The sequence below is a fragment of the Chionomys nivalis genome, chromosome 13 (assembly GCF_950005125.1).
Source record: "Chionomys nivalis chromosome 13, mChiNiv1.1, whole genome shotgun sequence".
Lineage (NCBI taxonomy): Eukaryota > Metazoa > Chordata > Mammalia > Rodentia > Cricetidae > Chionomys > Chionomys nivalis.
This window is the reverse complement of record NC_080098.1, coordinates 61,133,097-61,153,410: the sequence shown is the minus strand read 5'-3', so window position 1 is coordinate 61,153,410 and position 20,314 is coordinate 61,133,097. Positions and strand designations below refer to the sequence as shown.

General features: G+C 47.9%; 2 protein-coding genes across 5 annotated transcripts in view; one reads left to right on the top strand and one right to left on the bottom strand.

The window, feature by feature from the left end:
- Atxn1 (ataxin 1) overlaps positions 1-8,384 on the top strand; it is a 384,541-nt gene extending 376,157 nt beyond the window's left edge. For all 3 annotated transcript variants that reach the window (XM_057786906.1, XM_057786904.1, XM_057786905.1), the window contains one exon: positions 729-8,384. In XM_057786906.1, coding sequence (XP_057642889.1) covers positions 729-1,259 — 531 coding nt within the window. In that variant the 3' untranslated portion in view covers positions 1,260-8,384. The remainder of the gene's footprint in view (positions 1-728) is intronic.
- A 3,372-nt stretch (positions 8,385-11,756) lies between these two features.
- Gmpr (guanosine monophosphate reductase) overlaps positions 11,757-20,314 on the bottom strand; it is a 36,187-nt gene continuing 27,629 nt past the window's right edge. For both annotated transcript variants that reach the window (XM_057786908.1, XM_057786909.1), the window contains exons 7-9: positions 17,359-17,401; positions 14,748-14,907; positions 11,757-12,274 (exon numbers count right to left, since the gene is read on the bottom strand). In XM_057786908.1, coding sequence (XP_057642891.1) covers positions 12,094-12,274; positions 14,748-14,907; positions 17,359-17,401 — 384 coding nt within the window. In that variant the 3' untranslated portion in view covers positions 11,757-12,093. The remainder of the gene's footprint in view (positions 12,275-14,747; positions 14,908-17,358; positions 17,402-20,314) is intronic.

Sequence of the window (20,314 nt, the reverse complement as noted above, 5' to 3'; positions counted from 1 at the left end):
GCCTATGTGAGTATGGAAGCCTGCCCCTGTCATCCCAATACTGACAGAGGCTGGGAGGCAGAAATAGGTTCTTCAAGGCTCGCTGATGTGTTCCAGGCCTTTGAGAGACCCCGTCTCAAAAGAACAAAACCAAACCAAAGGTGGACAGCTACAATCACAACATCCTGTCTAGAAGCTAGCATTTCCCAGCACTCCTCCCCGCCTCCGACTCCGACATTCTTTCCTCCTCCACCATGATGTGTCCTGAACCTTGGGGAGTGGAGCTTAACATAGACTAAGGCCGACCGCTCAGTCCCTTGCTCTCAGCACTTTGACCTTTTTGTTGTTGGTAGTGGTAGCAGGCGGCTGCTGTGGTGGGAGGAATCATCGAGGGTGTGGCCACTGGTGGGTTTCCTATGTGCAGGGGATGTGCACATAGAGGGGATGCTACATAGTCTTAGTGGGTTATAGATTTTAAAAAGACATGAAGTTTGAAAGGTTAGAAGGGGAAAATGGGGAGTTGTGTGTGGGTGTGTGTGTATGTGCGTGTGTGAGAGAGAGATTTTTTTAAAGAGAACTTAATCAAGACAAAGCATCGAAAGGAAAAAGTGAGTGTCTGAGGAACTCTGGCCTCTGTGCACACGCCTTCACACACCCTCACACCAATGTGTGGGTGCATGCAAAACCCACACACAAACCATTTTCTAATATCTCCTTCCTTCTCTCTCCCTCCTCTTCTGTCTCCACAGGTCAGTGTTGAAGTTTTGGTAGAGTATCCTTTTTTTGTGTTTGGACAGGGCTGGTCTTCCTGCTGTCCTGAGCGAACCAGCCAGCTCTTCGATCTGCCGTGCTCCAAACTCTCAGTTGGGGATGTCTGCATCTCGCTCACCCTCAAGAACCTGAAGAATGGCTCTGTTAAAAGGGGCCAGCCTGTGGACCCTGCCAGCGTCCTGCTGAAGCACGCAAAGACGGACAGTCTGGTTGGCAGCAGACACAGATATGCTGAGCAAGAAAACGGAATCAATCAGGGAGGCACCCAGGTGCTCTCTGAGAATGGTGAACTGAAGTTTCCAGAAAAGATTGGATTGCCTGCAGCACCCTTCCTCACCAAAATAGAACCGAGCAAGCCCACAGCCACAAGGAAGAGGAGGTGGTCAGCCCCGGAGACCCGCAAACTGGAGAAGTCGGAGGACGAGCCACCTTTGACTCTTCCCAAGCCTTCGCTCATTCCTCAGGAGGTTAAAATCTGCATCGAAGGCCGATCTAATGTGGGCAAGTAGAGACCGTGCCGGCAGCGGAGGCCTGGGCCTCCCTTGCTGTCTGTATCCCAATTACTGTACTGTAGGCTAAATAACACAGTATTTACATGTTACCCTATTACTTTAGGTTTGTGTTCTAACCTTGTCATTAGAGTCACACAGGTGTGTCGCAGGAGACTGGTGCGTTTGCATTGTCTGTGAGTGTCTGTTGAGGAGCTGGCAGGGTAAAGGGTGGTTAGAACCGTGGCCATGGAGCTTCCGGGCATCCTAGGTGGCCCTGAATGTGGCTTGATTGGCACCTGCCTTCTCCAGCAGCACAGAGCCAAGGGGCATCAGTTCTCACTGGTTTCAAGAGTGGGAAGTGACCTGCAAGGGTGTCTGGGTGTGTCCCTGTGAAAGGGGTGCATGGGTGCCATGGTGGCAAGTGACGGTCTCTTTTTCTATGCCTCCCTTTCTCATGCTTGCTCACTCTCGGCATGGGTTTGGGGGACCTGGGTTTCCTACATGCAAAGTCATCCTCGGGAACCCAGCTTCAGGGCATCATGGGGAGGCGTCAGATGACAGATAGGAAACTAGTTTCAAAGAACGTGGTTCTCTCCAACATATTTTACAATAAAAAGCAACTTTTAATCCTATATATATATATATATAAATATTTCCCCCCATGGGGCCTGACTGCACTGAGTTTTTTTGTTTTTTTTTTTTTTTTAAAGCAGCTGCCACATGTGGGATTTCATTTCTGCTTTACCAGTCCAGTGACTCAGTGACGTCACCAGGTGTCATGGTGGGCAGGGAAGTCCTTGCTCAGGTCACCCCTGGTCAGGGGGTGGCAGTGGGGCTGGGGGACAGAAGGAGTACCCCACACTGGTTTCTGTGCAGTGTTAGGAAAACCAATCAGGTTATTTGCATTGACTTTTGCTCCCAGGAAGAAAATGCGAGCTCCTCTCCGAAGAGAGCCAGGCAGCTCTCGGAGCTGAGCCGGGCAGCTTCTTCTCCGTCTTTTAGGTCTAGTACTGTTTCTAGTTCATGACTATGGACAACTCCGGTGCCACTTTCTTTTTTTTTCAATCCCAGTGTGACGTGGAGAATTAGATCTGGAAGACGCACACCTGTTACTATTCAGCTGTCAAAAGTGCTGTGTGCAGACTTTTCTTAACCAAACACCTTGGTCTGTCAGTCAGCGAGAGTACTGTATCTAACTTGAAACTCTTTGGCAAGAAAAGACAAACCTAAGTTGCTTTTGATTTTTTTTTTTTTCGACACTGTAACTACTTTTCAGCTCTGCAGGACTGCCCACGAGCCAGAAAAGCTCCCGTCTGGTGTAAAGGGAAGAATGTGAATTATGAACTAGTACGTGACAGGAGATGACCACCAAGTACTACGGCAGGCACTTGTCACTTTGGTGTTGGAGAAAGAGCTAAAAGCACATGCAGAGTTGGCAGAGAAACTGGGAAAACACAGGGAGGAAAAGACACTCGTTTTTGTCCAGTGTTTTTAGGGTGAGCTCCTAAAGAACTTTGCGATTTGCACATCTTGAGATTTTAGTTTGTGTGATATTCCTGCAGTTTTTATCCAATAACGTTGTGGGAAAGGTTGGGGGGTGTCGAATGAGCATAAATAAATGTAGCAAAATTACTTTCTAACCTGCCTAGACCCTAGGCCATTCTTAGAAGGTTCTGTTCCTTTCAGGGTCATTTTGTCACCTGCCACATCTGTCATGAGAAGCCAGGTCTGAGAGTTTTTTTCAGAATCACTGAGAGTTTCCCATATAGACATTTTATATATGTGAGCAAGTGGGGTTTTTGTTTATTTCTGGGGGAAAAGTGTTAATATTATTTTTCAGAATGATTTTTTTTTTCTATTTGAAATCAAACCAAGATTTAATGTTTGGTACAAAAACCCAGAAAGGATGTTTCATGAAGTCACAGTTTTTGTTCCCAGAGATCAAAATATCATTTGCAGGTTCTGAGTGTGTCTTAAAGTGCTTTAAACCATGTTTTATAAATAGAAGTTTTTAAATATTCTTACTTGGTTGCAACTAACCCAAGTAAGTACTTATTTGGCTTTTCTTTTAATGATTAAAAAACAAAAAGGACTTCTTCTAGTTCTCAAATTAGAAAGAAAAGAGACCTCTTTTCCCTTATACAACCCAAATGTTGGCTATCCAGTCTGCACTCACACAGAGGCTCTCATTGCGACTGATGGTTTTTTTTTTGTTTGTTTGTTTGTTTTTTTTCTGGGATGTACCAAAAACCTTTGAGTAAGTTCAGAATAGCTGGCCTCTCCCTAAACTTCATTACCCTCCCAGCACCTAGCAGAGCTGGGCAGGCCATTCTTGCAGTCACATTGCTTAGTTAGTGCTGCTGTGATTTTTTTTTTTTTTTTAATGTTTCTTTTCAGAGACCTTGCTTAATCTTCCATATATTCTGCTCAGGGCACTTGCACTTATTAGGGTTTTTTTTCCTTTTCTTTTTTATTGTTTGTCTTGTTTTAATCTTTGATGGTAAGAAGGACAGGAGGCCGCCACAGGGGTGCTGTGTGGCACTAATTACAACAGCTCAGAAAACACATCACTTTCTGGCTTACTTCGGGGATTGAACTGACTGTATTCACTAAACCGACACTAAAATAGGTAAACACACAGTTCAGAGCAATAGGAATATCATAACTTTTGTGGTTCTATTTCAGGTATAGGAACTTTAAAAATCATTGGTCCTTCTAAAGCATTTGTCCTGCTTCACTCTCTCATTCTCTTAGCATGTGCAATACTTTGTGTGCCAATAGTGAGCTATCTAGTTAAAGTTCATTCCCTTTGGGCTTTTTCCTTGTTCTGTGGGTCGACCTTCCTTCCCCCTTGCTGACCAGAGAAACGCTGGGGGAAGGAGCCAGGAGAGGCGAGCCTGCTTGCTTTCCCTTAATGTGGATACAGAGTACTAGGGTAGGGGAGCTGTATCTGTTACCAGGACATAGCGCCATCCATCCCAGGAGACCGGAGGGAAGCGCTCGCTGAGAAGGCCCATCGCTCTGCACTCTGCGAAGGCCCTTCACTCTGTAGTGAACCTGGAATGCGCCAAGGAGGCAGATGGTTCCTAGAACACGCTCTGGAGCAGTGTGGGCTGCAATCAGCCCGCTTTTCAGTCTCTTCCGGGTCCTTGAGACTTTGCTCTCTGCCTTTGAGCGCCAACAACTTACTGCCTATGTGCAAATGTGCGTGTGTTCTGAGCATGCCCACCAGTGGCTTTGGAGGGGACCACCTGGCAACCACAGCCACCATTTCCTTGTGACAGCTTTCTCCTCAAATAGGAAGAGCACTCAGAGGCAGGAGCCACCTCTGGTTTGCAGACACGGGTGGGGCCCGCCAGACTCCTGAAGCAGCTGCGGTCACCCTTCCGTGTAGGAAGCACAGTCACGGCTGTGCCATCGGCGTACAAGGATCAGCTACGCGCCTCTGTACCTGTCCTCTTTGCAATATTTTACCAACAGTTGTCTTTCATTCTCTCTTCCTGCTTTCCATTTTTTTAAACAAATAACAGCAGGCCTTTTGCGTTTACAGTGGAACACACAATCACCAAGAAATTAGTCAGGGCGACAAGAAAACATAGTAATATTGCTAATAAGAAACCAACAAACAAAAACCTCTCTTTATAGGGATTTCTAAATATATAAAATGACTGTTCCTTAGGATGTTTAACTTTAGAATTATTTCAGTTTGTCTGGGCCACCTTGGGGTCAGCAGGGGTGGGGTAGGGGTTGGAAAGAGAAGGCCATGGATGCCACTTACCTCAAATCTTTTTAGAAGTGGAAATCCAAATTGCATTTTTTTGGGGGGTCGGGGCTTGCAGGATAGTTGTCTATGTTGGTCACATTTTGCTTTTCTCAATTCTTCCAGCTCAGTTTGCGATGACCTGATTTTTTATGGTGGTGGCGGCAGCAGAACGTCCTTAACTCTGAATTCTGACCTTGTATGTTTTCTGTTAGGTGAGCTTGTTGGGTTCCTCCCCTCCTCCCCTTACCCCCATCAGGAAGTGGCAGCGTCCTTCCTGCTCCCCTGCAAGGAACTCTGCGGAACCTTTCACACCTCTTACTCAGGGATGGGGCTGGTGTGTGTGTGGAACACGGACGTGTTCAGCAACAGCACTTTGGACTGCTCTGGAGTAGGGTTGTACAATTTCAAGGAATGTTTGGATTTCCCCGCATCGTGTGGATTGCTCCTTGGCTACTGCACAGATTGCAATATAATGCTGCGCGTTCAAGATGAACAGTAGCTACTAGTGATCAGAAAATCCACTCTTTGCACATAGTTTGATCTTTACTGAAATACGTTGCCAAAATCTGTTTTTGTTGTAGCTTTGGGGTTTTTTTTCTTTTTTTTTTTTTAAGGAAACAATTGACAATACCCTTTAACATCTGTGACTACTAAGGAAACCTGTTTTGTAGATGCTTTTGAAGACACTAACACCTATTTCAGGCATGGGTGAGGAGGCAGAGCTCTTTGGATAGAAAGCCAGACTTTTTGAGCTGTGTTGGTTGGCATGGCAACTGTTTCCTGAGCCACAAGCCGCTCAACAAACTGGTCTGTTCTCTCCTGGAAACCCTCTGCCCTTCCAAAATTTCCTAGTCGGTCCCCTTGGACATCAGGGGAATGCAGGGCCTTGGTCTCCAAGGCCCAATCCAGTTTCTTTGGTGGTTGAGATGAAAGGCAAGAGAATTATACTTTATTTTCTAAAAGTGGAGCAAAGGCCTTTGCTTCCATGGTTGTGTTTTGAACCCAGAATTTCTGAAATAGAGAATTTAAAGACAAATGGAATAATAACTATAGAGAATCTACTTTTTTATAAAGCACATGCATATGACCTGTTGTGTTGGGTTCCTCCCTTTTCCATGGACAGTGCTGTGTTTCTGTTCCTATGGCAACTCCAAACAGTTTGCACATCTTCTACTCTGGAGCTGAGATTCCTCTCACATAGATGACCTCGCTTCAAACGTTACCTTACTTACTGATAGGCTTTTTTTCTTGTAGCACTATACCTTGTGAGAAGTTTTTTCTTTTTTCTTTCTTTGAAGTACACCTAATTTGAGCAGCCAAAGGGGGTGGGGGATGGTAGTTTTTTTTTTTTTTTTGAGGCACTCACTTTGGGGAGTACAGATAATTTTTTTTAATTGCACAAAAGAAAAATGAATGTTGAGATGATTCATTCAGTGTTTGAAAGAGACAGATCTGTTGAAACCGTGAGTTTCATATTTTGTGTGTAAAAAAAAAAAAAGACAAAACAGAGGAGGGATGAAAGTTACATGTTTTGGGGTTTTATTTTTCTTGTATATAGGAATTTGTCGTCTTGATGATCCAATTTGTATGGTTATGGCCTGGAAGAATTACGACGTCAGAGGCTCTTCAACTATACTATACCTATGCTTACTGTTCTGTTTTTGTTACATGCGGTTCTTGTGTGAAGAATGGGCAATTGTATTCCACTATTTGAGGATACTGTCCATTCCTAGGCCGGAAGTACTTCTCTAAGTTCCCTTCTTAAGCCATTGCAACTTCTTTTCTTTGGATGATGTCTGACATTTTCAGCACTTCCTGTTCCTATAAACCCAAAGAATATAATCCTGAACATGAAGTGTTTCTATAAGCGATCCTCCTTCCCAGTAAGACAGGACTCACATAGGGACAAAAAGAAAAGGAGCTTTCCTTCTGCCTCCCACCCCATGCCTCATTTACATGGGGGTAAAAACATCAATTCCAATTTGAATGCCTGGCTTTCATTTGGATGTTTCTCAAGCAGAGGCCAGAGGAAAGGCAGAGAGGTTTGTCAGAGTTAGATTCCTGTTCAACAGTTGAGCTGGGTGCTTCAAATCGGACAGTTTAGGGGCAGTAAACAGACCCTAGCTTTGGTTCTTAAGTTTGGGGTTGGGTCCCCTCCTGTACTGTGTAAGTTCTTGTAGCTGACATTCTCCTTGACAGAGGCAGAAGAGGGGACAGTAGCTTCAGCTCTTTGCATCCCGACTCTTGCATAAAGGAGCTTCGCCTGTATTCCCATGCCATGAGTTTGGACATTAGGTAGCATCTACACAAATCAGTCTATAAGAGCTTCCCTAACACTGTTGAGCTGCAGAACACTTGGAGATGCCATCCACTCAATGTTTTCTTGTTCCTTTGCTGTCTGGATGGGCGTTCTGAAGGCCTGTGTGGGAAGAAGCACTGTTTACAGTAACCCTTACCAAGATAACGCACTGTCCCCTAGACTACCCAGCTAAGGTGACACTGGCTTAGAACTGTTGTCTTGAAAGATCCGTTACCAAGACGGATGGTGCCTAGGTTTCTCTTGGTTCTTACCCATGTCACCTACTCTGAAGTTATTCTCTAGACCAAGAATGGGATGAAATGTTGAGTCAGTGAGGCATATCCCTGACAACCCACCAGGGTCCTGGTCCTACTGTGACTACTGCCCCTCCCCCACCTGCACGCTCAAGTGTAATCCTGGGCGGTGCTGACTGAAAGGGGTCGCAGCGGAGTCCTGTCAGTATTTGTGGTGGCCTTTCAATAAGACAGTCTTCATCTCTAACCAGTAGAGTCCTGGCCCTAAAGAACCTGAGATCTGAACCAGCGAAGGTTTTCACATCAGGTTCCCAAACCCTCCAATTTCCATTCATCTGCCTCCCACAGGCCAAGGGGAAACAGACACCAAAACTTGGGCTGAGGGTACTACCATGTGGAGAACTAGGGAAAAAGTTTTTTGCACCTTATTGAAAAGAAACTTTTAAGTGCATACATAGTTAAGAGCTTTTATTGTGACAGGAGAACTTTTCCATATGCGTGCATTCTCTGTAATTCCAGTGTAAAATGTTGTACTTGCACTAGCTTTTTTAAAACAAATATTAAAAAAATGGAAGAATTCATATTCTATTTTCTAATCGTGGTGTGTCTATTTGTAGGATACACTCGAGTCTGTTTATTGAATTTTATGGTCCCTTTCTTTGATGGTGCTTGCAGGTTTTCTAGGTAGAAATTATTTCATTATTATAATAAAACAATGTTTGATTCAAAATTTGAACAAAATTGTTTTAAATAAATCGTCTGTATACCAGTACAAGTTTATTGTATAATACTCGTACTAATAATAAAATAACAGTGCCAATTGCAAACCTGGGTCTTTGTCTTCTCTTGGGTCCCTAACAAAAACTGTGGCTGAGAAAACTGTGGGTTCCTCCTCACTGCCTCTGCCCTGTCACCTCAGTTCACCCTGGGGAGACCGGTGGCGGGCAGTCATGTGAGGCGTGGATGTCCCTAATCTGCATCTCCTATCTGCTCACCATTCTAGGTTTTTCTTCTCAAATGACCGGCACCTTTGCACCTTCTGTGGCATTATCAATGCAGGCTCTGCAGCTTTGCTCCAACTGGTAAGTGACCTGGAGTTGAGTATGTTTCCCCCATGGTGCGTGCCTCATGGAAACGTGTGGAGCAAGTCTTCTGGCACAAGAAGCCACTTCCATGGTTGTCTCGAGAAGACCGTGCACAGGTTGGTGTTGGGCTCGGTTTTGGAAAGATGTGGCTCAGCGGTTGCCTAGGCAAGTCATGCCTCCAGGAGCAGCCACTCCCAGGTATGTCCTGTCCTGCTCCCATCTACACTCGCGCCTATGGACTTCTTCTGATTGAAATCTGAGCTCACACCGGGGAGAAAGAATGCCAGAAATAGGTCAGAGTTCTCACGTGGCTGGGGAAGAATGGGAACTCTTTGCTTCGACTTTCTTCTTGGTTATATCTTTGACCTATCCAATTAGGACTCATCCCAGCAAACCAGACCACATAGCCGCATGTAGCCCCCAAAACAAGGATTTGGGGTTATCCATACTGTATTTTAGTGTGTGGTGGTGGAGGGGGTACTATCATGCCAGGAAGCCTCAAGGGACCAGACCAGAAGAGCTGTTCCTCTGGTGTATGGTGCAGGCAAGCCCTCTGCTCACTTGATTAGATGATAACAACAGACTGCTTGTGGCTAGGAGAACCCAAAAGGCTGAATAGGAAAAACACACAGCTTGCTGTGTTACTGAGGCATGCCTCGAAACTCGAAGAAGCGTTGCACTAGTCTGAGACCATAAGTACCACGTTCCTGCTTCCCTACTCCAGGGTTGTGCTTGCCTTTCCAAAGAAGATACTCCCCGATATCTATCACCTAGGAGGTAAATGCCAACATTGATTGCTCTGCTTCCCTGTCTACAGGGATGTGAGCAGGCAGCCTCATGCTCTTATAGCCACCATCCCTCTCAGTCCATTGCACGAAGTCCCATACATGCATGGGCAACAGGACTTCTCTGTCCATGTTGTAGGAGGTGCCTGAGCTGAATGATGTTCAAATAGTGAGTCCTCTAGGCCCATTACATCATGGACCCGCTACAGCAAAAGGAATGTGTGTTCTTTTGCTGAGGCCTCTGCTCCAAGATGATCCTGGGTATCTGGAGCTTTACAAGAACTTGGCCATCATCTGCCTAAAACCAGATGGCAGTGGGGCCAGCCTCTGGATGTGTAAGGCCATTAGTCTGCAACAAGGCTTATAGAGAACAGAGATGAGCAGCCTGGTTGCTGCGGGGGAAGAAAACAGAAGCCCAGGGCGGGAGCATGCTGGACACATGGCATGGCACCCTCAGAGCAATGTCCCCCACAGTGGCACATGCTGCAATGTTAACACAGGTGATATATAGCTCATTACAACACTGGAGGTTTGGAGAAAGGCACAGGTCCAGCAGACCTTCCTTACAGCTGCATTAAGTCCATTTTAATGGACTTAAACGTTCCTTTTCTTCTCACTTATTCTAGGCTCATTAAACTGACTTCAGGGCTAAAAGATGAAACTCGTGCTCCAGCGAGGTGGCCCCTTGACCCAGGTGGGACAGAAAGGAAGTAGAGTCCTCTAGACAAGTGCCACATGTCCTTGGCATTGCATAGCCTCTGGTGCAACAACTTCGTGGCGGTTAATCTTGTCGACCTGTCTGTTTACAGTCACCAAGGAGATACACTCACTCTGTGAGGGTGTTTCCAGAAAGGCTTCACTGAGAAGGGAAGACACCATACCATGGGCTGGGGACCTGGACTGGATAAAGGAGGTGTAGGGGGGAAACAGATGGAGCATGAGTAGTCAGTAATCTGATTTCCTGCTTTGTAAGCAAGCAGCCTGTGTTGCTGGTCACAGTTGCCAGCCACTCCCATCCTTGCCCACCATGGTGGTCAGTATCACTTGAACTTTGAGCTAGAAGAAATGCTAGAAAAAAAAAAAATCCTTTCTCCCCTAGGCTGCTTCTTCCAGGTCATTGAGATGAAAAAAAAAGTAGTGAACACATCCATCACAGAGTCCTCCTGAGTACAACCATTTACATTTCTACAGATATAAGAACTCTTCTGGCCTTGGGAGCAGGAGTTGGAGAAGGGTTCAGAATGCAAACCTCCCAAACTTTACAGCCTTAAAAATACCAGTCTAGAAGTGGGCTGGCAATCCCCCATGTACTGGTGTGATTGGATCTTCCCTACAGCATCCGGTAGTGTTGACACCGGGCAATTAACTAGCCCTCGCTCAGCAAGATCAGTCCTTACCCACTCATGTCACACTTGCCTTTTCCAAGAAAACATTCCTGCGCCTGCTGATGGGCCTTGTTAGCAAAACAACCTGACCTCCATGGATATCAGTGCTCTGACACAGTGCAGGACAGCTCTCGGGGCTAAGAGGAGCCTTTTCCCTAGACAGAGTCCCTCTTACCAACCAATAACGACCACTCTGCTGCAGAGCTACCTGCTTCTTCCTCGGCAGCATCAGTACAAGGGACTTCCTCTAACTCCCACTTTAAGTCCCTTTAGGTTACAGAGCACTTGGTTTTCAGCAAGAATTCTTCAGTCTCATAAAATATCTGTAGGACTTCAGGATGGTTTGTAAGCTCTTGGAGAGGGGCCAGCCTGGCTGGGCTGAAGCAGGAGGATGGCAAGTTTGGGGTCAACCTGGGCTAATAGCTAGATCCTTCCTGGATGCTCTTCCAGAGGCCCCGGGTTCAATTCCCAGCATCCACATGGCAGCTCACAACTGTCTGTAACTCCAGTTCTAGGGGATCTGACACCCTCACACCAATGCACTTAAATTATTTAAAGAAGAGGGGCTAGCCTTCAGGTTAGGACTTAGGGGTCTCAGTCTATGACAAAACTATACAAGAATCTAAGACAGGACAGGCTTGCTAGCTACAAGCAGCTCCAAACAGGTAGGGAGACAATAGCTCTTCCCAAGAAGGACTTCAGCGGGAGCATGGGCAGGATTCTTCATGTCCATTGACCCTGCCCATTGCGTTATTTTCTTTTTAGCAACAAAAGCTGGAGGCAGTAGGTGGGGTGTGAGTTGCTTAGGCTCATGCCACACCTTTTCCCCAGCCAGGTGCCTTGTGTGTTAACAATTGAGGGTCACTTACCTGACTGGGGAGGCTTTCCCAACTCTAGCGACTCTACACAACTATGCTCCTGAATATGCAAACTCCAGCACTCAATCAAGACCACAGCATTCTATTAAAAGTGAAACCATTGTCCTTTAGAAAGAAAAGGTGGAAGGATAGGGTACAAAGGTTGGTTGAAACGAGGAGGCAATGAGTTCTAGGTGCTGGCCCAGGACCCCACAAGCACCCTGCTTCTGGGGTCCACACACGCAGCAGGGCAAGCCCCAAGGCCTCTGGGTGCAAGATCAGGACAAGGACTTGATGTTGGCATCAGCGGTGGCACTGTTCTACCATGAAGCGCAGCCAGCCCGCTGGGACAGACAAGAGGAGGACGGGAGAAGCACGGTGGGAGGTGGTTTCCACTCAGCTCAACATCTCTGCATCCCTGAGGTTAGCCAAACACTGTGTTGTGCTGCTGGGTCACCCTGATGAATGTCGCCCTCCTGCTGAGCTCTTTGAGTTTGGCAGCCCCTACATAGGTACAAGTAGACCGCAGTCCTCCGAGGATATCCAGAATTGTGTTTTCCACATCCCCTTTGTAAGGCACTTCCACAGTCTTGCCCTCAGAGGCCCTGGAGGGGGGAGGAGAGGGGGAGAAGGGTTAATCCGGTTCGTTTTCCTTTAATCACCCATGTAGAATTATACCCACTATAGCTTCTATTTTGTTAACAACGTCATACATGCCGATGATGTATTTTGGTCATTTTCACTCCCCATTATCTTCTCTTATCCTGTTCCTGTGCCCACCAAAGCCCCTCTCTTTTCTCACCAGGGCTCCCTGTTTTCATGTTGTTTTATTGATCTGCTTGTGACCCCCTGAATTTAATCCTTCCTTCCAGGTTGAGGGTATTTAGTAGAGCACAGGCACCTTACCAGTGGTCACACCGCTGAAGAAAATGACTGCCCCTCCCCCCAGCAACCATTGGCTATAGCTCCTTGGAGACAGGTGGGGTGTCACGAGGTCTTCCCCCACATGGTGCAAGTCTGATCCAAGTGACAACAGCTTCGGTGAGTTTGAGGCCAACAGCGATGGTATATCCACAGGATGGTGTTTGACCCCGCTCTGCCATCCCTACCAAGTCCCTAGCAGATGGTGTATTCCTCAAAGTCTAGAGGAACTTCTCTACTCACCAAAGAGATTCTTGGTCAGCAATATGAGACAAAGATGGAGACACCTGCCCCCACTGTCCCCAGGAGTGACATTCTCCTTAGCAATGCCTCTCTGCTGTTATGGTTCCTGTTGGAACCGACCACCAAACAGCCAATATCCGAATTCCTCCCTGGGGCAAACAGACCCACTAGGTCGGCTCCATCCATCCCTTTTCACTGATAGAAAAAGCACAGAGGTTTTCTGTTCTCAGCACCAGCCCTGTGTATGCTAAATGTCCTCACCATGGACAACACAGGTCTGCCTAGGACATATAAAAAGTCTTGCCCTGAAGATGGAGTGACCGCACCCCCTACAGCCTACCTGTCCTTTGCCGGGTTCTAGCGCCCACCAGCTCCGTTTGCTCCCATGTATCACCACACCGGCTGCTCAGAGCCAGGGGAGAGCATTGTGAATGGGGAACCCCCAGAACTTCGGGTAGCATCTCCACAGTCTGAGAGCAGGGCTTTGTCATTTAGGCTGGACTTAAACATACAAACATCAAATGACATCATCCCAAGGCCACCAGGAAACTGCTTGTACCACAAGTCAGACCTTGGTCCTGCAAAATGGAGATGCAGTCTGCCCATGTTTTCGTGGCAGCATCACAGAGGGCGCGGACCAGGCAAATCCCAACAAGTACCCAAATTCTTGAACGTTCTGTGCCTAGTCATTAACTAGAAAAATGGAAAATCAGCCTGAAACTGACTGTCTAGAATTCAAAAACCTATCTTAGCATCTGTACTCCCAATACCTTCCGTGAACTCTGGCACCTTAAACCATTGGTTGGATGATGGGCTTCTTGGTGGCTGCTACAGAGCAGAAAGCTCAAGAAACCAGAGTCACTGACACATCCAAGATGGTTCAGATCTCAGAACTCTGTGACCTGAGACAGACACGTGCCCATAACAGCTGCCACCGCGTTCTTCTCAGACACTGCATGACCTTCCCAGATTCTTTCCCCTTTGCTAAGGTGACATCTTTTGTGAGTAATTCACAGTTGGACCCCAAAATCTGCTCATCTGTAAGACGCACATAAGCAGCTAGCCCAGCACTAATAACCAGGCAATAGTTAACCGTGGGGTCAGAGGAGGGAGTCGTCTCATGGGACGGTCGGTCACGGTGAGTGCCAGAAAGACAGGAGTAGGCTAAGCTTGTGATGCTCAGGCTAACTGTGGATGGAGGTCCTGCAGCGTTCTAAATGAAGAACTCTAAGGTCTGGATTCGCTTCCAGAACCGAGGCTCGGTGTTTCTATGGCACTTTCATCCTGAGGAACTTCCTGAATGCCCTGCCCCTCGATGGCTTCTCCCTCAGCTCCTGGCATCTGTATTGTTGCAGCCTGCCCTGCCTTCCCCTATCTGCTCTTTCGAGAACTTTCCGCAACAGCTAGGAGAGGGGGAAGTGTACTTCAGAGGGTGGCTCAGGTTCATCTCGGCCCAGCACAGACTCCACATGGCCCTTGGAAGGTAACTGCTGGTTAGACAAAAAGATTTTTGGCCAAATGTCCAGGTACCATGGAGGGAGGGGACAGGAAGCAACAGTAAGGAGTGTGCTCCACTTCTCCCGGGCGCTGTATATGACGGGGGAGGGGGAATGGCAACTGCAGTTAGCTTCCCATACTCCAGAACATCCCACACCACTGCCGCTGCCTCTCAGTGGAGTCTTTCAGGACAAGGCAATACTCCCTCCCATTCAGCCATGTGCCCCTCCCAGACCTAGAATCACACCTCCAACTTTCCCACGCTTGCTTTCACAAATGCTGGTAGGATGGAAGTTGGTGCAGCATACAAAGATGTTGGGGGTGTTTTCTAGCACCCCTCCCCCCACTTAACGGGACTATTACACAGAGTAGCCAGCCAGACTGGTGGACGCAGCCTGCGCCACGTGGCAGCCATACCTGTACTCAGCGACTCCCCCCGCATGTCTCTTCATGGCTGTGTCAGAGCTCATGCCGTAGAAGAGTTTCAGCTTCTGCCCGTTCCTCTCGATCACCTCTCCTGCACACTCGGTGTGGCCTGAAAACATGCCTCCCAGCATGACAAAGTCTGCGCCTGCTCCTACATACCAAGGAATGGACAAGAGGACAAGACAGTCAGCGCTTGAAGGTATTAGTGACTGGCTATGACACCTTCCAAACAGGTCTTTCTCCTTTAGGTCCACCAAAGCCTGAAACATCACATGTGTCTTAGTGCATTGTCTGACTTGAATTCAGTACAATCACTGCAGCTCTGGGGATGCCACTCAGTTGGCAGTGCGCTTGCCTATCATTCAGGAGGCCCCGGGTTTGATCCCAGCACTGAGCACTGCACTGTGTAAACCAGGCAAGGCAGGGCATGCTGATGATAATCCCAGCACTTGGAAAGTGGAGACAGAAGGGGGAGATTTTTCAAGGTCAGCCTTGGCTACATCGCTAGCCTAAGCTAGATGAGACTCCATCTCAAACCAAAAACAATTCAACAGAATTTTAAGTGACCTTTATATGCTGCTCTTGGGTAACTACGGATATCAAATATGATGCACTAGTTGAGTTCACGTATCACAAACTAACTCCCCACCCCCAGTTTCCTAAGAGGGTGGATTCTGAAGTGAGGCCTCTGGGAAGTCATCAGTTATCCACAGCCATGAAGATCTCAGTAGCTCTGCAAAACACACTTGCTCTTCCCTCGTGTGATACCCTCCATCAGGCTGTGGGACAGCAAGGAGGTCCACTCTAGGGACCAGGCAAGTGCCAACGCTGTGCTCTTGGGCATCCCAACCTCCTCGGCCACAAACCAAATTAACGTCCATCATGCCTCTCCCTGAGTCACTGAGGAATCTTGAACTAAACTGATTGACATGCGCCTTCCCCCTTTATTATTCAGCACTCCGTTATCAATGGCAGGTGAGAAGCAGCCTTGATGTCACTTATAAGGAATGCCCTACCCCTGGGATATGCACGGAGTCAGCCCACTCAGTTTCATCCCTTATAAAGGGATGCTGAGTGGGGCTGGCCCCTGGTAAGTAGGCACAGCATGGACTCCACAGGGTACTGTCAGCAGCTCCCAGACACTGATGATGACCACAGCCCCCTGCTGTGGTTTTAAGGGGACAGTGGGAGGGCTGATCTGGTCAGCCCTCCAGATGAAGGGAGTCAGCAGCGGCACTGTGAGCACAGTTCCATTAAGCACAACTGTTAAATGGTTCCTGGGGAGTTCTATTTCTCAGCATTCCACTGGCTTTCCGATTGGCCTTTCCTAGCTAAGGTCCCTCCCACTTCTCAGGGCATGCAGGGCTGCACTTCAACAGAGCAGGGAGAATGTCGGAGGAGAGCCGAGCAAAGGGCCAGATCCAGGGTCAGGAACAAGGTCCTTTCTGAAGGAAGGGGCTTTTTAAATGTGTTCAGCTCCCTCTAAGGTCCCTGGGAAGTCCCAGAAGGAAGGCACACACACTAAGTGATGCTTAAGGATATGACCAAGAAAGCTGGAGTCCTCTCTGCCCTGAATTGTAGGACTATGACCATGTCATTCTTTCCTGGGGCCTCTGTCCTCTGGACCATAAGCCAGGCAAGATGAAATAGAGGTTTATGTTTCCTTCACAGCTGACATAGGGGCACTTGAGTTTTTTAGGATATACGTGGGGTTGCTAAGAAACCCTGCCAACAGGAACTCTCTCTAAAGACAGAATAGGGGCTGGTGAGATGGCTCATCAGGTTAAGGCACTTGCTGCCGAGCCTAAACACCTGAGTTTGATCCCCCAGATCCACATGGTGGAAGGAGAGACCGGCTCCAATAAGGTGTCCCCTGGCATCCATGTGCAGGTACCTACGCACATCCAAGTATTAAAAAGAGAACTTTTGTTTTTATCACTAAGACAGTTTCCGGCATGTGTGCGTGCGTATGTATGGTGTAGTGTACCACTTAACATTTCAGAGCTGGGCAGCTAGTTCTGGAAAGTTAAGCAGCCAGTACAGGGCTCGGAAGTCCTCTTTTACCACCCTGTCTCTTTTTGTTGAGATATTGGACAGTGTGGAGCAAAAACCAGGACCCCAGAGGCCCTATGAGCCCTGTTGGGTTACAGTGGGCACTGCTGCCCTCTAGTGGGAAGCAGGCTGACCAGCCTCCTGCCAAGACTGAGTCCAGCCAGGATGAGGTGGGGACTCAGTCAGTGGGGTGCTGCTTCAGGTTGGGCCAAAACTGCCTGGTGGTCTCTTCACAACAGACCAAGTACTGCACAGGGCCACCGGTGCCCTGGGCGTTCTCATTCTCAATGAAAGCATCACAATTTGACCCGCTCCCGGCTGGCATGCCTTCACCACAGATCCCCATTCTGAACACCCAGCTTGCTCAGCTACAGACCCGAACCAAAACTGAACCAGGATTTTGTTAGATGGGAATGAAATCCAGGCAAAGAAAACTCCCAATAAGCCCAGAAGCCCCTCAGGGGTTCCCTCTTCCATCTGGTTCTTCTGGGCTGCCCAGAGCCCCTCCTTCCCTCTCTCCTCCACTAACAGGGCTGTCCCTGGCACTTACCAAAGGCTTTGGCGACATCTCCTGGACATGTACAGCCTCCATCCTTCAAAGAAAGGAAGGAGAGGATCAGTAAGGTGGGGACAGGGGACAAGCCAGACCCTGCCTCACCCATGAGAATGAAGTGACCAGGAGCCACCTTCCACCCCTAGCCAAGCAGATGGCCCAACAGCCTGGAGGATGACTTTCTAACTAAGGTACTACCCTTGGCATTTCAGCTCCCCAACCACATCCTTCCTCGGATGGTTAGAGACTGGCATGCCAGCCCCTCCTCCATCTGGGCTCAAGCACCCTTATCTGGGGAGGAAAACCAAGTGTGGCAGACTAACCACTGTCTTCTGCTAGACCGTTACATAACGTGCCCAGCCACCCCACGGTCCCTGCTCCTTCCCACTCAGAAGCCACTCCTCCCTCCCTGCCTGGTGAAAGGTGAGATTTATTTAGTCTGAGTGCCAGATTATTTTAAGAGCTGAGAAAAGGGCATAGACCTGGCTTCTTTATCTTCTCAGCTGCCTTGTGTCTCCAGTCCATCATGTCCTTAAATAAGAGCTCACTGCCAACATCTACTCTGCCCACACAACACAGGCTGTCCTCCTGGGCAGTGGGAATCAGCTGCAACCCAGTTTTAAATTCCTAAGATGTGGCTCTCATATGTTTCCTTATGAACAGACTCCAAATGCGCAGGCTGATACCTGATAGCTCCAACAGAGCCTGGATGATACATAGGAGGGTGATGGTGCTCTGGGGTGTCAGGAAAACACGGAAGGACAGCCCAGGAAGCAAAGAGAAAGAGATGAGGACAGGCGGGATAAAGGACAGGGATGGAGGCACAAGACTCATCATGGTCCTCCAAGGAAAGGCCCAGCTCCAGAAGATAAGAGCCAGCCATGTGGAGCTGGATGCTTGGGTTAGGAAGAAAACAGTATGCAAACGTGGGGGTAACCTGGGTAGCAGTTTGCAAGGCAGAACCACACATTTCAAGTTGAGGGACAACTGCTCAACTGAGGCAAGGCACTTTTTTTTCTTTTGGTTTTTCAAGACAGGGTTCTCTGTAGCTTTGGAGCCTGCCCCATGCCCCTCTGTTCATCATTCTTTCTCTATCCCTTCATTGGTCCCTACACTCCAAGGAGAAGGATTCAGACCCTGCTGCTTAGCCAACCATGCTGGTGCACTGTCTTCGATCCCAGTGCTCAGGAGGTGGAAGCAGGAAGATTGAGTTCAGGGCCATCTAAGGCTATAGGAAATCATCAAAAAACACAAAAAATGCTTCCAGTCCCACTGTTTTTCTTGCAGTACTGATCAATGGGGAGACCTGGTTTGTGTCTTTCCAAATGTTTTCTAACGGTAATTTGTTCAGTCAAGTGTGTTGTTCTTGAGTGGCTCCCATAAGGCCCGACTATTTGAGAGGCAGACTCTCTGAACAAGCCCCCCATATGACAACATGGATATAGCTGTATTGCATAATCACTGAGGTAAATAAAACTGATGTGTTAAGGGTTTGTAATAGAAAAAGATGAACTTACAAATACAGAGAAAAGACAGAAGCCGCTGTTGATCCCGTGCCGTCTCTGCCTTCCTGGGTCTTCCCTCACACTAAGCCAGTGCCAGAGCAAGAGTGAGCAGGCTTTCTCTTGCAGCTTATCAGTGGACACTAGCACCTCAGACCACGCCCTAAGGACTGGTCCCCCAAAAGTTAACCGGCTGAATGGATTCCCACAACACAGCTGTGGCTCTGCAATCACGTGATTGTATCCAAGCTCTGCTATGCTTGGTCCTCGTCCCTTCCAAATGTTTGCTTTCCATGTGTCCCTTGCTTACCCCGTTCATTTTCTAGAGTTTTATCTTGAATCAAAACCAGCCCTAGGAACTGGAACAGGAGAGGTGGTTCGGCAGACAGGGATAAGAGTCATGCCAACCTGATGACCGAAGTTCAAGTCCAGTCTCCGCAACCCGTACAAAAAACAGGGTGTAGTGGTGTTCCCTGTGATCCCAACACAAGAGTCAGGCTGAGAAGTTCAGCTAACCTGGGAGCAGCCTAGCGACAGCAACGAGAAACTCCCCAAAAGTGTCCTCTACACATGTGCACAGATGTGTAGATACCCAAAATAAACAAAACTTAAAACCAGCTGTGCACAGGATTTCTAATCATAATCGGATTACATGACCTCACGCCTCCATTAGCACAGGTCTCCAGCAATGTGACTTTAGAATACTCTGCTCATTCGAGTAGCTTGGGGCTACACTAGAACTTCTCATGTGAGTGCCTGATAATTCCACAGGATTGTGGTCAGTGCTGTAGCCTGACTCAGAAGACCTGTGTTCCTGAGCCCTCAAATGCCTCAGGCTGGAGAGAGCTCAGCTAACTGCTCTGCCAGAGGACCTGGGTTCAATTCCCAGAACCCACACAGTGGTTTCCAACTGTCTGTACCTTTGGTTCTGCGGGATCTGATGCCCTCTTCTGGCCTCCACAGTAACCAGGCAGACATGGTGCATAGATACATGGAAGCAAAACAATTAAAAAAAAAAAAAAAAAAAACGAGCCTATATCCAAGTTGACCAAAGTCCTCGGTTAACATGGTTGCAAAACACCACAGAGAGAATCGTACTCAGTGTTATCTGTTCACACACTGCTGGTACACACACAAAATGGGTGATGCACATCCAATAGGCCAGACTACAAGAAGAACCGAGTGCAGTGCAAATTCACGCCATGTGTCAAGGAGATGAAACTGGCACCTTCCACACTTTACAGGTAATCCCAAGCCTGTTCAAAGAATCCCACCGTGCTCTAGGAAGACTGAACATGGGGCGCTCTCCTGCCATCTAAGACACGTACCCACCTTCACATGGTGACAGTGTGTTGCCAGAAGACTGTAGAAAGAGCTAGCCCTGGGAAAATCTGCAAAGCAGTAACTGACAAGTGTTTCTTGTTTTGTCTTTCAGCATGGTTAACATGATA